General features: G+C 49.6%; 2 protein-coding genes across 2 annotated transcripts; both read left to right on the forward strand.

Annotated features, from left to right (window-relative positions):
* Positions 1 to 1,030: 1,030 nt before the first annotated feature.
* On the forward strand, positions 1,031 to 6,567 carry LOC148651740 (retinol dehydrogenase 8). The gene is made up of 6 exons (XM_088597765.1): positions 1,031 to 1,200; positions 2,297 to 2,458; positions 3,248 to 3,427; positions 3,680 to 3,773; positions 4,897 to 5,080; positions 5,548 to 6,567. The coding sequence occupies exons 1-6, from the start codon at positions 1,104 to 1,106 to the stop codon at positions 5,779 to 5,781; spliced, it is 951 nt and encodes a 316-aa protein (XP_088453891.1). The 5' UTR covers positions 1,031 to 1,103; the 3' UTR covers positions 5,782 to 6,567.
* A 2,009-nt stretch (positions 6,568 to 8,576) lies between these two features.
* On the forward strand, positions 8,577 to 14,873 carry dr1 (down-regulator of transcription 1). The gene is made up of 3 exons (XM_088597773.1): positions 8,577 to 9,323; positions 9,825 to 9,988; positions 13,422 to 14,873. The coding sequence occupies exons 1-3, from the start codon at positions 9,104 to 9,106 to the stop codon at positions 13,566 to 13,568; spliced, it is 531 nt and encodes a 176-aa protein (XP_088453899.1). The 5' UTR covers positions 8,577 to 9,103; the 3' UTR covers positions 13,569 to 14,873.
* Positions 14,874 to 16,264: the final 1,391 nt, after the last annotated feature.

Genomic DNA, 16,264 nt, shown 5'->3' on the forward strand with positions numbered 1-16,264 from the left:
GAATTCATGAAGATCTCGGTGCCCCGCTGTGCAGCAAGGAATACTGCGATCTCTCAGAACACGTGTGATGTGTGGTTAGATGAGGCATGAAAGCAGGCTGTGTGCTGGAGTTAAAGGTGTTTGTGAAGACTGGCAATACTCGTTTCAAGAACATTAGAAAGGCCGCAGATGAGAGTGGCTTCCCTTCTGCCATTTCAAAACCAAGAGCAGTCACCCACAGCAAGGACAGCGGGCGCTGAAGGCAGCGAGACGCTGCTTACAGGGGTTCCCTGTGCCCGTTGCTCACTTCAGAAAGCATCAGATACAAACAGACCTGTGTGGATCACAATGATACAAAACACCTGCCTGAGGTACCAGCGTCTGTGCAAAGACATGGCTTCCAGCCTGCTGGGCAACGTGTGTCAGATCTTCACACTGAAGCTCCAGCCCAGTGACGTCGGAGACAACGGTGCACAGGAGTTGAACAGTTTCACTTCAGGTTCCAATAATAACACAGGCTGCTGATCCAGCTATTGACACTGATAATAGTAGAGCTGCAGAACACCTACCGAACTGGTTTACTGGCAAACAGAGAAGCTATAAACCCACCAAGTAAATCACACAACCCACCCGTATGCCATACAATTACTCTTTTATACAGCTATTTATGTCATGTGACTTCATTCCAGAATGAGACAAGAGCCCGTTTTGAGGCGCCGCATTGTGCCCTCTAGTGGTGAAGCTGTTGCCCTGCAGTCCCTCTCTCGGGTTCGCAGGGAAATCAGCTCAGCATTTTCCTCTCTGTCCCTGCTTTAAGGCCAGTCTGTCGCTCAACACTGTCAGCACACATGATATTGTACTGGCAGGCAAGGTGCACAGCCATCTGTCTGGACATCCTCACTTCCTGTGCTGTCCATGCTGCTAATATGATTACTGTAAGCCCCTGTGTCCATCTGGAGCTTGTGTAAGAGACTGGAGTCAATCCCTATAATCCACAATGGGCACAGGTGTGCGTTTTTCGCTGCTGCTGAGTCAGCGCTCCTGCACATAAAGCTCTGGCGACAGCAGGAGGCTGTGTTGTTTCGCCCACGGTCTAGCTGGAAGCTGGAAGCCCGAGCCCAGACATGGAGCAGAAAGTGGTGCTGATCACGGGCTGCTCCTCAGGGATAGGCCTGGCCCTGGCCGTCCGGATTGCCAAGGATGAGAAGAAGAGGTTCATGGGTAAGTGGCGGTGGTTGCTGGGGTGTGGAGAAATAAGGGGAGACCCGTCGACATCCGCAGAAGGCATGATCGCAGCGGTCTCCAGCCCTGGTCCTGGAGAGCCAGCAGTGTCTGCAGGTTTGCTAGGTCTCTTTAAAGCACCAGTGTCTGGGGGAGGCCGTTAAATAGGTCCGGTTGAGCCCCTGACTCAGGTCAATAAGAGCACATCTGGACTGAACACCTTCAGACACCCGCCGAACCTCCAGAACCAGGACGTGATGCGACAGGGATCCGTCAACACGTAGTTATTTCCTTTGTGTTAACTCTAATTTGCCTTAGTTTTTTTATTCATGAGCAAAGACAGAATTTGGATGGAAGACAGATTACATGTCTGACACTCTACACTTTAAAGGGCACAACCAGCCCTAGGCAGCAGGGTTATAGTACAGGGTTGTGTATGTCCTCTTAAGTCATATACAACTCTCGAAGCTGTAACTGGAGCCCTGACTCAACCCTCCGCAGTGTTACAATGTTGATGGTTTAAAGAGACATAGAAATCATGCTGGATTCCGGACTCTGAGGACTGCAGCTGTTACAGTATGTCTATCCTCTGCCAAAACGAGCTGTGCACAAGATGATGTCATAAAGCCGAGGTTTGAGCAGTGAGTTTGGTCGTATTCCAACATACCAAATGTTTCCTCTGTCATGGTAGTTTTTATTCATGTGGTAATTTATATTGTGTCAAGAGGGGCCAATGAGATAGCTCAAAGGATGGCTAAGTTAAGTGTAAAGTGAAGCACTGGACTTAGCCATCCCCTCATTTCATCCAATTAAGCAGGCTTTCAGGCAGTAAAGTTTTTTGTTTGGCGATGTTTCAGAAAAGTAGATGGGTTTCAAACAGCAAAATAGGGGGAAGGAAAGGATTTTTATTGAACAGAACCCGAATTAATCAGGGTTACAGTAAAGGGTTTTCTATGTCTCCTCACAATGCTGTAACTGTGACGAGCGAGATCTGAGCATTAGGTCTGACCAAGAAGCTTTCTGCTGCTCTGGGAGCTGGGAGGAACAGCAGCCCAACGCTCAGGCAGACCCTGACCCTGCTCCTGCCCCTCCTCAGTGTACGCCACCATGAGGAACCTCAAGAAAGCCGACGACCTGATAGAGGCCGCAGGGAAGACGTTGGGCAGGACGCTGGAGATCAAGCAGCTGGACGTGTGTGACGAGAAGTCCATCAAGGCCTGTGTGGACAGCATTCCCAACCGGAGGATTGACATTCTCGGTGAGAGACCGCCGGCTCCCTGACACAGGGACTGGAGACCTGGGGAGGGGTGGGGGGTCAACACTGAGCTCATCAATCACTGGTGTCTGCACACAACGGTCATTAGTCCGAAGGCTCAGGAGTCAGGAAAAATATTCCATTGAGTAATTCAAAAATAAAAAGGCTGAAGGGTTATGTTTTCATGCAATACTTAACTTGTGACCCTTCAGAATATAAAATAGAATTTCTGAATATAGAACAGCACCTCTGACAGGCCTCTGACTAGACTCCTACGCTTCTTAATCATAATACCTACGATATTTCTTACCATTAGGTGTGAATGTGGGTTTTACAGTACATGCATCTTTTTATGCAGCTAGAGCTCTGTATTACATCACAGCTTCTGTTTAGAGTCTGCTGCCTTCTGTTGCCAGCTGTGTGAAATTACCAGTTAAACTGCACAGACTGTCAGAAGGCAGCGAATGTGACTTTTAAAGGGTCGGCATTTTACAGTCGCTGTTCATCTCCTGGCTATTTAACTCAAAACAGTGTGAAACTATTTGGTAATTCCACAGTAACCACTTTGTGGATCACACGTGCAGTAAAGAGATAGATCTTGGAGATAACCAGTCTGGAACAGATGTGCCTTCGGCAGACTCTCTCTGAAAAATGTCATCAGAGCCCTTGTCAAAAGAGCCGATTTCCCATGATGCCTTGAGATGACCTTGCCTGTACACCCCAGCCAGAGCGCTTGTATCCGGGACGCGGTTTGAAGACCATCTGTGTCACTCTTCTCTGGTGATCCTGCAGTCAGCAACGCCGGGATGGGTCTGATCGGGCCCATCGAGTGTCAGACGATGGAGGAGATGAAGGCTGTGATGGACACAAACTTTTTTGGCCTGGTCCGGCTCCTGCAGGAGATCCTGCCCGACATGAAGAGGAGAAAGAGCGGCCACATCGTTGTGATCAGCAGTGTGATGGGGATTCAAGGTAGGGGGGCCTGCAGGCAGCGGGTGACCTTTGACCTGCATGCTGAGTGATCCAGGCTAGCTGCAGACACGGCCAGAATGCTTGTGGCCCATTCACGTATACATTATAACATCCAGGCCTGGTCTTGGGGACCTGCACTCCTGGTTTTCATTCCAGCTGAGCTCTCAGTTACACCATGAAACACATGATTGTACTAATAGTACTAATAGTGCTAATGTGAATTCTTCAATTATTTCTATTTTCTTTCCACAGGCATATTGTTCAACGACATTTATGCTGCATCCAAATTTGCTGTGGAGGGATTCTGTGAGAGTCTGGCTGTTCAGGCCCTGAGGTTTAACCTGAAGTAAGTTCCTCCGACGGACTGACATTAGAGGCAACTAAGACCCCCTTTTCGAAACGAATGGAAGCTAATGCAATCCAGACACAGTAAAAATAAACAACTGAAAAGATGCAGAGAAGTATTCGAAATCTGCATCAGATTTGTTAAACAGACCAAGCACCGGGTTTTTGATGCTGTCTGCTCTTGGAATTTTCCTATTCTGCTGTTAAGTTGGAAAAAAAACAAGTCACTTCCTGCAGAATTTTCTTTGCTGTATCATTTGCTTCCTCTTGTAAGTGATCAGCGGAACATACTTTCCATTTGTTGCTGGATCATTAACCCCTTTTCTTCCTGTTGTATTATTTCTGTCTTTAACTGCACACATTTCAGAGAACTCCAAAAGGTCTGTGACATATTGCATCGTTGCCAGGCAAACAGCCTGTTGGAAAACTGTTCCAGTGGTACATGAACTTCTGGGGGTCTAAATCTCCTCATTCTGGAATGGTCCTGACCATCTGTTTCAACAACAGAACTGAATCAGCAAACAGAGACGTAAAAGCAGGAGTATTGACAAGGAACACACCCATGCCCGGATCTTTATCATTATTTTTCCTGTGATTACAGCAGGGGGGATTTCTTCTGTTCTACAGGAAAGCAGAATAAATCCTGGAGACAGCTGCGCTGAATTCAATCACGGACAAGGTCACGCTGTAAACCGAGCAGGGAGCTGCATCAGCATATCTGGGCTGTAGAGGAATAGGTTCATTCTTCTGGAAGGAAAGGGAAAGGAAAAGAAGAAGGCTCCGAAGCCTAAACAGTGTTTCTTTTCTTGACCTTTCAGAATGGAATAAACCTTTGCGTGTTACCATACTGGCATTGATCAATGACCGTTTCTTTTAAAATGAGACAGTATGTCATTGGAACAAGTAAAGGTTTATTCCATGCTGAAAAGAGAAGAAAAGAAACACAATGTTTTGGCTGTGGAGACAAAACTCCACTTTGGCTGTTCAGCATGGAATAAACCTTTACTTGTTCCTGACACAGCTCCCTACTTGAACTACTTCAGTATGTAATTGGCCAGCTCCTGTGTTTTTCTGCCTGAGAGCGTGTGAGAAATACACTTGTCTTTCCACTTTCTCAATTCCAGCATCAGCCTTATCGAACCAGGCCCTGTGATCACAGAATTCGAGCGCAAAGTTTACGAGGAAGGCCTAAAGACAGACCTCACCAAAGCGGACAAAGTGACCGCAGACATGTTCACCAACATCTACATGAAGAACTACAAACAGATCTTCGAGAGCCTGGGCCAGTCTCCAGAAGATATAGCAGAGGTAGGGATCGGAGACATGCACAATAAGCTCCTGACTTCCAGTATTCTGTTTGCCATGTGCAGCTCCAGTAATTTGTGGTCACTGGGTCAAATATACAATTATTCATTTGGCACTTTGAAGCTTTTTTTAAATAAAAATATAAACCTAGGAGCAGTCGATGATAATGGATCATCGTGTAGCCTGGATGATACCACAAAGCTGTGTTTAAGGCAAACAGCTGCTGATGTTCCATGTGTAGTTCAGGCAGTAAACACAGCGTATTGCTGATTTCCTTCTATCACACAGCCTCTCGGAAAGTAACATTATTGTTCAGACATGAAACATATCGCCCATCAGCAAAGAGTTTCACAGAACAGAATATGAATTATTGCCTATTCTGATTTTATATAACTGAACCAAAATGATAAATTGAAGTATTTCCTGTTTAATTTTCATAAAGATTCAGCTTTTTACATCTGCTTCCTCAGCACACGCTCAAGATCATCAACGCAGGGACCCCACCCTTCCGCCACCAGACCAACACCCTCTACACGCCCATGACCACCCTCAAGTACGCCGACCCCAGTGGCGACCTGCCCATCGACACCTTCTACAAGATGGTGTTCGAGCACGACAAGGTCTTCAACGCCAGCCTGAACTTCATCAAGCTGCTGCGCTGGAGGAGTCGCAAGAGCTTCTCGCTGGGGAAGCCCCAGTCCTAGAGCCGCGGGCATGCCCCTGCGCCGCCGCCGCCGCCCCCTGCAGCTGCTCTCCGGAAGGACGGCCTCGCCCGCGCCCAGCCTCTCTAGCCCCCCCTCGCCAGGATGCAAGCCTGCTCAGGAGACTTCGACTCCAGGGCTGTCCCGCCCCGAAGGCGGGACAAGCGTGTGGATGAGTCTAGAGCAAAGGCCCGCGTGGTGCATCTTTAAAAAAAACAACTGATTTTCAAACCTGAGTTTTTCCTCGGCGCGCTAATGCTTCATTCTGTAGAGGTATTTTAATAGCCTGAGCTGGAGAGCGTGGAAGATCGAGTCTGAAACAAGTACAGTCCAGTCTGGTGCTGTGTGTGCTTGACGCCATTTCCCTTTCATCTGTTTTTTGGTGTTGAATGGTGAATGGTGTGCTGCCTTGAATGGTCACTGTTTGTCGCTTCTGCTTGTCTGTTGTTATATTATCACCTACAGTAATAACCCACTCTGCCAGCAAGGGCAGTCGAATGAGAGGAACTGGCGCAGAGGGACTTGGAGTGTTGGGCAGCATTGAATGGGCTCTCCGTCTCTCCTAGAGAAAAGGCACCAGAACGGTGTTCATAAAGTCTGAGTCTCGTTCTCGTAGTAAAAAACCCCATGGATAACAGGTACAAAAGGTTACATTCCAATGCAATAAAACAACAAAATGCAAATTGTATATGCTTCCTAAACTGTGTAAACGGATAGAGATGAGATGTGGTTCTATTTAGAGAAACTCTTCCTGTTAATGGAATGTTAATAAAGGTTGTCAGAGTCCAAGAGTGTCCAGCCTTGCACCTGTGATACGTTTCTCCCAGCTGGTTGTGGGGGATGAGGATTGAGAGAGCTGTAAAAAGACAGTTCTCAGTAATGAATGAGGCACACTGTTTTTGCACTTGTGTTTGAATTCTTTATTCTCAGTTGTTATTGACAGGCAGCCCTGAAGAGCATGTGTACACTCGGTTTACAAGCAGCTCTTCAGAGCCACTGAATTTCTACAGCACATTCTTCATCTGGAACTCACCAAATAAGAATAACCAATTCACAGCTATGCATCTCTACATTATTCAGAAACCAGTGTACAGTATGTCTTCTCCTGGAATGCACTTAAGGTTAAATGCAATTGTCAATTGGCAGTTGAGGTCTTTTGTCAAAGGGGTGTACTGCCTGCATGAAGTACATTAACATTTAATGAAGTGCGTTCGTGAAATTGGTTACTCTGAGTAATAGCGCTGTTTGGAGAAAAATATAACCAATCAGTGTTATACACTAGTACTAAAATCAGAAGGGCTCTACCTCTGAAAGTGGGGTATTGATGTACATTAATCAGCTTTAAATGAAATGTCATCATTTTGCCATTTTACCAATGGTATATCTTTAGTATATCGTTGTAATTAGAATAAAATGATAACATAAATCAATGTTGCCTGATAAGGCAATAGGTTACTTAACATAAAATCTTTCTGTAAAGACTGTTGAGTAATTAAATCAAAGCCCAGCTCTAGAAACATATGGCCTGGTAATGGGATTTACTGAAACTAAATCCTACAACACAGTGAAAGATCTAAGTGACACAAACACAAATCTTCTGTATATGTAGCCATTTTATCTGCAACAATCAAGCAGGACACCTGGTAAATCTTACTCTGTAACTTAACTTGCCAATGGAAAATCAACCAGAAATGTGTCTATCCTAAAGATAAAGCCCATGTGTACTTTTTCTGGCAAATGGTGAAGAAAACTTTGGAAAAAAAGAAACATGACACCTATCAAAAGCACCCCAGCAGCTTTTATAGAAGCAGCTTTAGATAGATAATACTTATTTAATCCCGTAGGGAAATTGATGTGTTACAACAGTCCACCCCAAGACAAGCAAAACAGACATCAGAATAGTTATAAAACAAAAGACAAACAAGATAAATAAAAATAAATACATAGGTGTGTGCAAAATGTGCTGATCATAGTCACTGTAAAAACAATAAAAAGACTAAGACTAAAGACTTTAGACTAAGTTGTATAAATATAAATTTAATATTATATTTAAAAATAAAACAGGTTCTTGGAATAGAATATTCTATATATAATCCATCTATAGAATCACAGTGGTGTAGTTCAGTGCTGTTTATATGAACACTAACCTATCCTCATCTTTAACTTAACTATCATTCTACAGAGTATACATTTATAGTAAATTATTAAACTTTTTGCTATATTCAAAACTTTTTTAAAGATAAAAGGCTGCTGACTGTGCATCGCCCAGGTGGCGGATAACGTGAGATCCTTTGAGATTACAAACGTTATATAACTGCGAGGAATTATTATTATCCTGTTTCGCTAAAGCTCATGACAGCCAGAAAGCGATCGAAGTAGATGTTGGGGGCGGCGCAGAGTACAGGTCTGTGAATCGGGAACACCGCTGTTGCACCTTCAAAGGAGGTTACTTCACCGCAGCGACTCCTACCCACCCAGCTGAGCAAACGAGTCCAGCATTTCCGTGGGTTAACCTGCAATGAAGTAGCAACCTGTAAGGGGGTAATTTCAGTCCTTTTACTGTTGCCGAACTCAGGATAAGATCAGGCTTGATAAGCCTCTAGGCTACGCTATGTTATTCTCACGCAGAGTTAAAAATGCATTTGTTTGTCTATGCGTATACTGCAGGTCAGCCGACTTCAAGGGAGCTCCACGCTGGGCAATTTCAGACCCAGCCACAGAGCGTCCCTCTGGCTCGAACTCCCCCTATTGGTCGCTGTGTGGCAACATTCCGTGACGTCGCCGGATGCGGAAAAACGTCACCCGTTGCAATATGGGATAGCTTCCGGAATCGATTAGAAACCCTGCTGCTTCAACGCCTGGTGCTGTGGACCGAGCACCGAAATGAATTAACAAAAGTATTATGTTATTCTCGGAGCTGGTGTTATAAGCCTTATTGTTTATAACATTAGAGAGAGAGAGAAAAACAGTCCCTTCGAAACTGTGGAATTACAATGCAGCGGAAGCCAGTCTAAAGAGTTTAGGATCATGTGTAAATTAAATAGCAGCTGAGGCGATAGGAAATCTGCTTGGAGACCGGCTGATTTGATCCTGTTGGTTTCTCCTACGCTTTTTTTCTGGTGGATGAAAAATCCAATAGGTCGCTTTGACAGCGTTAGACACTGTGCAGGGTGCTGCGCCATTGATGTAAAAGCAGGGATTTGGGGTGTACTTAGGAGTTTGGCGGAGAAGCTGTAGGTTGGTGCAGTTGAGACTCCGTTCGGGCCGCCGTGGAGTCGAATCGCAGCTGAGGTTCAGTGTTTCGGGAAAAGGACGGCAGGACAGAATGGCTTCTTCGTCTGGGAACGACGACGATCTCACTATACCCCGGGCAGCTATTAATAAAATGATTAAAGAAACTCTTCCTAACGTGCGGGTGGCGAACGACGCCAGGGAGCTGGTGGTGAATTGTTGCACTGAGTTCATCCACCTCATTTCGTCGGAAGCTAACGAGATCTGTAACAAGTCGGAAAAGAAAACGATCTCTCCTGAGCATGTAATACACGGTAAGAGTCGTTACCGGTGCCTATTATTCAGTCTCTTTTGGGAGGGCGAACTGTTTTGCTCGCAGATTTGTGCGGCTAACTCGTTTGCTAATGGGTCTCGTTTTTAACCTCCCCCTTAAAACCACTCCCACTCGCTGACTTTGACAGCGAGGGTTCTCACACTGTTGTTGTATTGTGTGGCTTGCTTGTTAAAGGGACAAGAAACAATTATGGCAACGCGTTCTACGGTTTGGGTACAGCCGAACCCTCTGATGTACATATTCCTTCACCTCCTGGATTTATTTAAATGTAACGCAGACAGACCAACCCTGCTGCGAAGCTTTGTCATGATCCTTACAATTCTGTACATGATGGGAGCAAAGTGCTTCCTGAGAGAAATGACAGGAATCCTGATGCTTAGTGTCATGAATTACAGCAGAGGTGCCGGAGGTACTGTGTGCTTTAAACCCGGAACAGCGACTTTCGTGGGTGTCTTAAAACAGGACTGTCTGTTTTGTCTAGCGCTCGAGAGCCTGGGCTTTGCCTCCTACATCACCGAAGTAAAAGATGTGTTGCAAGAGTGCAAAACGGTCGCGCTCAAGAGGAGGAAGGCAAGCTCCCGCCTGGAAAACCTCGGCATTCCTGAGGAGGAGCTCCTTCGGCAGCAGCAGGAGCTGTTCGCCAAGGTAAAGCCGCCAAACTCGCATTCCGTCTCCTCACCTTGTCACTGCAACGCTGGGGGGGTCTGCTACTCTGCCCCAGTGGTGCAAGTGGGAGTCTGCTCTTCCTGGATCACGCGTGCAGTAGTGCTCTGTGCTGTTTGAGGACATAAGGATACAAATGACAGGAGGCCACACCCAAGATGCTTTAGCTCATCCTGGTTGGCGTAGAGTGATGCAGACAAGAGCCCCACGGCTCCATCCTGGTTTACCCTGGTGGAGCAGAGCTGGTTACAGTACCTCACTGGGGGTACACCAGCGCTCTGCAGTGGGGACTTGTACCCATAGCCTGCCAGTCAAGAGTCCAAAGGCTCACCCTCTACTCGACACCGCCTTGACCTTCGATCGGGTGTTTCATTTTCTGTGGATGTGCTGCCTTCATAGTCAGAACGCTCTTTAGCCCGCCTCAGCAGAGGAGAAGTCCTCACGCTTACTGAAGTGAGGAATGGGAAGCTTTCGGTGTGGTCCACATCCTCTTTGTCCTGCTGGTGCCGTGACGTTAAAGTACCAGCCCCGTCCAAACCTCGATCTCGTTGAATGTGTGGAAGGGCTCACAGAGCAGTGTACGGTACAGGGTGGCCTCTCCCGTCGGCTGCGTGCCCCAGCCCCTGTAGGGCCAAGACTGGTTTAGATTGCAGGTGAAGGTGAAGCCACAGGAAGTCCACAACAGGAAGATGGGAGCTCCAGCGGAGCCCTAGCAGCTTGAGCCAACGCTGCGGGCTGTGAGGCTGTGGGCTAGAGTGTCTGAACGCCAGTGGAGCTGGCGAGGTGTGCCCTGCAGGAGTGTCTGAACGCCGGTGGAGCTGGCGGGGTGTGCGCTGCAGGAGTGTCTGAACGCCGGTGGAGCTGGCGAGGTGTGCGCTGCAGGAGTGTCTGAACGCCGGTGGAGCTGGCGAGGTGTGCGCTGTAGGAGTGTCTGAACGCCGGTGGAGCTGGCGAGGTGTGCGCTGCAGGAGTGTCTGAACGCCGGTGGAGCTGGCGAGGTGTCCGCTGCAGGAGTGTCTGAACGCCGGTGGAGCTGGCGAGGTGTGCGCTGCAGGAGTGTCTGAACGCCGGTGGAGCTGGCGAGGTGTGCGCTGCAGGAGTGTCTGAACGCCGGTGGAGCTGGCGAGGTGTGCGCTGCAGGAGTGTCTGAACGCCGGTGGAGCTGGCGGGGTGTGCGCTGCAGGAGTGTCTGAACGCCAGTGGAGCTGGCGAGGTGTGCCCTGCAGGAGTGTCTGAACGCCGGTGGAGCTGGCGGGGTGTGCGCTGCAGGAGTGTCTGAACGCCGGTGGAGCTGGCGAGGTGTGCGCTGCAGGAGTGTCTGAACGCCGGTGGAGCTGGCGAGGTGTGCGCTGTAGGAGTGTCTGAACGCCGGTGGAGCTGGCGAGGTGTGCGCTGCAGGAGTGTCTGAACGCCGGTGGAGCTGGCGAGGTGTCCGCTGCAGGAGTGTCTGAACGCCGGTGGAGCTGGCGAGGTGTGCGCTGCAGGAGTGTCTGAACGCCGGTGGAGCTGGCGAGGTGTGCGCTGCAGGAGTGTCTGAACGCCGGTGGAGCTGGCGAGGTGTGCGCTGCAGGAGTGTCTGAACGCCGGTGGAGCTGGCGGGGTGTGCGCTGCAGGAGTGTCTGAACGCCGGTGGAGCTGGCGAGGTGTGCGCTGCAGGAGTGTCTGAACGCCGGTGGAGCTGGCGAGGTGTGCGCTGTAGGAGTGTCTGAACGCCGGTGGAGCTGGCGAGGTGTGCGCTGCAGGAGTGTCTGAACGCCGGTGGAGCTGGCGAGGTGTCCGCTGCAGGAGTGTCTGAACGCCGGTGGAGCTGGCGAGGTGTGCGCTGCAGGAGTGTCTGAACGCCGGTGGAGCTGGCGAGGTGTGCGCTGCAGGAGTGTCTGAACGCCGGTGGAGCTGGCGAGGTGTGCGCTGCAGGAGTGTCTGAACGCCGGTGGAGCTGGCGGGGTGTGCGCTGCAGGAGTGTCTGAACGCCAGTGGAGCTGGCGAGGTGTGCCCTGCAGGAGTGTCTGAACGCCGGTGGAGCTGGCGGGGTGTGCGCTGCAGGAGTGTCTGAACGCCGGTGGAGCTGGCGAGGTGTGCGCTGCAGGAGTGTCTGAACGCCGGTGGAGCTGGCGAGGTGTGCGCTGTAGGAGTGTCTGAACGCCGGTGGAGCTGGCGAGGTGTGCGCTGCAGGAGTGTCTGAACGCCGGTGGAGCTGGCGAGGTGTCCGCTGCAGGAGTGTCTGAACGCCGGTGGAGCTGGCGAGGTGTGCGCTGCAGGAGTGTCTGAACGCCGGTGGAGCTGGCGAGGTGTGCGCTGCAGGAGTGTCTGAACGCCGGTGGAGCTGGCGAGGTGTGCGCTGCAGGAGTGTCTGAACGCCGGTGGAGCTGGCGGGGTGTGCGCTGCAGGAGTGTCTGAACGCCGGTGGAGCTGGCGAGGTGTGCGCTGCAGGAGTGTCTGAACGCCGGTGGAGCTGGCGAGGTGTGCGCTGCAGGAGTGTCTGAACGCCGGTGGAGCTGGCGAGGTGTGCGCTGCAGGAGTGTCTGAACGCCGGTGGAGCTGGCGAGGTGTGCGCTGCAGGAGTGTCTGAACGCCGGTGGAGCTGGCGAGGTGTGCGCTGCAGGAGTGTCTGAACGCCGGTGGAGCTGGCGGGGTGTGCGCTGCAGGAGTGTCTGAACGCCGGTGGAGCTGGCGAGGTGTGCGCTGCAGGAGTGTCTGAACGCCGGTGGAGCTGGCGAGGTGTGCGCTGCAGGAGTGTCTGAACGCCGGTGGAGCTGGCGGGGTGTGCGCTGCAGGAGTGTCTGAACGCCGGTGGAGCTGGCGAGGTGTGCGCTGCAGGAGTGTCTGAACGCCGGTGGAGCTGGCGAGGTGTGCGCTGCAGGAGTGTCTGAACGCCGGTGGAGCTGGCGAGGTGTGCGCTGCAGGAGTGTCTGAACGCCGGTGGAGCTGGCGAGGTGTGCGCTGCAGGAGTGTCTGAACGCCGGTGGAGCTGGCGGGGTGTGCGGTGCAGGAGTGTCTGAACGCCGGTGGAGCTGGCGAGGTGTGCGCTGCAGGAGTGTCTGAACGCCGGTGGAGCTGGCGAGGTGTGCGCTGCAGGAGTGTCTGAACGCCGGTGGAGCTGGCGAGGTGTGCGCTGCAGGAGTGTCTGAACGCCGGTGGAGCTGGCGAGGTGTGCGCTGCAGGAGTGTCTGAACGCCGGTGGAGCTGGCGAGGTGTGCGCTGCAGGAGTGTCTGAACGCCGGTGGAGCTGGCGGGGTGTGCGCTGCAGGAGTGTCTGAACGCCGGTGGAGCTGGCGAGGTGTGCGCTGCAGGAGTGTCTGAACGCCGGTGGAGCTGGCGGGGTGTGCGCTGCAGGAGTGTCTGAACGCCGGTGGAGCTGGCGGGGTGTGCGCTGCAGGAGTGTCTGAACAGGTGGCTGTTGTTGCTGCTGTTGCAGGCCCGGCAGCAGCAGGCAGAGCTGGCCCAGCAGGAGTGGTTACAGATGCAGCAGGCGGCCCAGCAGGCTCAGCTGGCAGCGGCCTCTGCCAGCGCCGCGAGCCAGGCCGGCTCCTCTCAGGACGAGGACGAGGAGGACGACATGTGAGCCGAGGGTCCCGGGGGCGCTGGCCTCGCTGCAGCCCCCCGCAGCGCCGACTTCCTCTTCTTCTGCACGTGTCGGGGGGCGGGGGCGTCGGCCGAGCTGCGATGCCTTCTGCCCGTCGGTGGAGTCCAATCAGACTGTACTGTCTCCCGTTCAGTTTCTTTTGTTTTGTTTTAAGATAGCGCCATCGGGGAAAAGCTGAACTAGCTGTTTTTCTTTTTGTGTTTTTCCCCCCATTACGTCATACTATGAAACCAGACAGTTTGGCTAGTTTTGTTTTGTGCTTTTAAAGTGACCATCATCTTACCTGTGGTTCCCCCACTTGCCCATCTTCCCTTTCGCCACTTTTTGTTTCTTTCTGTACCAGTATGGAGGTTTTCTTCAACAAGTCGGTGATCTTGCACACGTGGCCGAGATGAAAGACCTTTACATTTCCTGAACAGCAGCAATGTCAGCAAAGAGGATGCCTAAATCAAACATACACATAATCAAAGTGTGGTGGGAAAGTGTTCACATTCTTCAGGTATTGCCCCCTTATTTACCCTTTTGTATTAATATATTTTCCCTTTACAAATCTAAACCCCTCTGTTGGAATAGGTGTAGCAAAACAGCTCTTATTGATCGCGATTTCTTTTGACCCCTTAAAACTCATGTATGATTTGCCCTGTTCATATGGAAATATTCTCCCCTCCCCCCTCCCCCCTGCCCTTATAAGCCCTTTAGTGATGCACAGAGCTTCGCGTAAAGACTTTGAAGAAAGTTTTTGCACCGTTTTGTAAAATGAAATGTGACTTTTGGTTACTTTTAGGTACTTTTTTAAAGAAGTAGTGATGAGATGATGAAGATAGGTTGAGGCTTTTTTTTTTCTCAGAACAGTATTGCAGTTTATAACTTACTGCTCACAGGAAGTAAAACCTGGGGACAAATAGGAATTACTTTCATCCTGTAGTACCAAAGAGAGAACTACCCTGGCAGGAAACAACCCCCACGAAGAAGCCTTGGGTGCTAAGGTAAATTTAATGTAAGACATTCTGGATCTTCTCTGCATAAATTTTCCATGTATAAGAATAAACTTTAAGGTCTTCTGCTTGTGTAGTGAGTACAAAAATGTAATTTTCACATTGTAAGCTTGTTTGATTAGTTTTGATACCCGAGGATACGGATTTTTCATGAGCAATGTGTAAAATCTGCATTGTGAATGTGTGGTGAATCATAAGTGATGATTGGTGACTTCTAATGGCAATTACCTGTTTCACGCCTTTTCACAAGCTGTATTCTCTAAGCAATAAAATTGACGTTTTATAAAAAGTGAATTGTGATGAATGTAAAATGTATTTCAGAACTGTTTGCTGCCTTTCCTCCACCTCTGCTTAAGAGTTTAAAATAACATGCTGCTAAAATCTCATGCCCCCGACTCCCCGAATGTTAGTCTGATTTAAATTCATCATTCTCAATTGACAAATGAGAATTTTAAAGACTCGGAACATAAATCCTTCAGTTTTTTACTCGCGTCTTCTTATGCAGTGTAGCGGGAGAGAGAGCTTATCCGGGCAAGCAGTGGGTGCAAGGCAGGGTTCACCCTGGATGGGACACTAGTCTATCGCAAGAAAGACAAACACTCTCACGCCTGGGCCAGTCTTGCCAGAAACCAGTTAACGTGTCTTTGGACTGTGGGAGGAAACCGGAGAGCCTGGAGGGAACCTACATGAACGTGCTGTGACCTGTAATCAGCTTCCCGACTAAAGACTTGTCTTGGGGAATTTTTCAGGTGGGTGGGTGTTATAATTTCCTTTACTGTTTTGGTGCATTTTTCACAACCCTTTTGGTATTTTGAAAACCCACATTACAAAATGTACACGTGGAATCTGTAGGTGGGACAGGAAATCAAACCCATCCAACACATTTCCTTTGCCCGATACCAGATGCCACAGGCATGCAGACAATCCAGTGTGGGTTCTTGCAGCTTCGTTAGTGACCACAGGGCGGCGCTGCTGTTGTAGCTAGAACCGCGTCTGGTATCACGGTTTTCCGCAAACAGTTACAAGGATGCGGTCTGAGAAACAGGGAGATCAAAAGCAGCTGAGTTAAGCATTCCCATGACGAATGCTTCTTCCCCCTCGCTCGCCTGATCCGTAGTGAAGTAACGTTCGTGTTCTTGTTGCTGCATGCTGCTTCAAGTCTGGGAAGCTGACAGAAGCTTAACTGAGAGCACGTTTACAGTCATATCTTCCAACTGGGATCAATTAAATGAAAAGCCTGGTTTGAGTAGCTTTGCCTCAGAGAGATGTAAGGAGAGATAAAAGCCTTTCCTTTTCTGACTCAGTTCCACAAGGCTCTGGCACCAGCGATTAATAATTGATAGCAATGTTTTTTTTTTTAGCAGGCAGCGAAATTAGCTGTTTTTGCAGCGGGCTTTTCTTTGGCGTAGAGATGGTGCTCAGTACAGCAAATGCTCTCCATCAGCTCTGTGTGAAGACTGGGCACATGACAGGTTTTCCTGTGAGAGTCACTTGGTGTTTTTGTGAAGTATCAGATGTTTATAGTGCAAAAAAAACCTTAGGTCTTGAGTATTTGGCAAGGAGAATTTAATACTTGAGACAGCTGACGAATATTTCCTGCTTGGGGGAGTCCTTAAGATATAATGAAGATTCCTTTGAAAAGCGTTCTCTAAAAAATGTCAAAGCACATTTGGAATCAAT

This window comes from Lepisosteus platostomus, chromosome 11 (genome assembly GCF_059453375.1).
Source record: "Lepisosteus platostomus isolate fLepPlt1 chromosome 11, fLepPlt1.hap1, whole genome shotgun sequence".
Classification (NCBI taxonomy): domain Eukaryota; kingdom Metazoa; phylum Chordata; class Actinopteri; order Semionotiformes; family Lepisosteidae; genus Lepisosteus; species Lepisosteus platostomus.

Coding starts and splice junctions, on each gene's coding strand:
- dr1 (XM_088597773.1), top strand. CDS start 9,104: ATGGCTTCTTCGTCTGGGAACGACGACGATCTCACTATACCCCGGGCA. Junction 9,324..9,824: donor TCCTGAGCATGTAATACACG/GTAAGAGTCGTT, acceptor TGTTTTGTCTAG/CGCTCGAGAGCCTGGGCTTT. Junction 9,989..13,421: donor AGCAGGAGCTGTTCGCCAAG/GTAAAGCCGCCA, acceptor CTGCTGTTGCAG/GCCCGGCAGCAGCAGGCAGA.
- LOC148651740 (XM_088597765.1), top strand. CDS start 1,104: ATGGAGCAGAAAGTGGTGCTGATCACGGGCTGCTCCTCAGGGATAGGC. Junction 2,459..3,247: donor CCGGAGGATTGACATTCTCG/GTGAGAGACCGC, acceptor GTGATCCTGCAG/TCAGCAACGCCGGGATGGGT. Junction 3,428..3,679: donor CAGTGTGATGGGGATTCAAG/GTAGGGGGGCCT, acceptor TTCTTTCCACAG/GCATATTGTTCAACGACATT.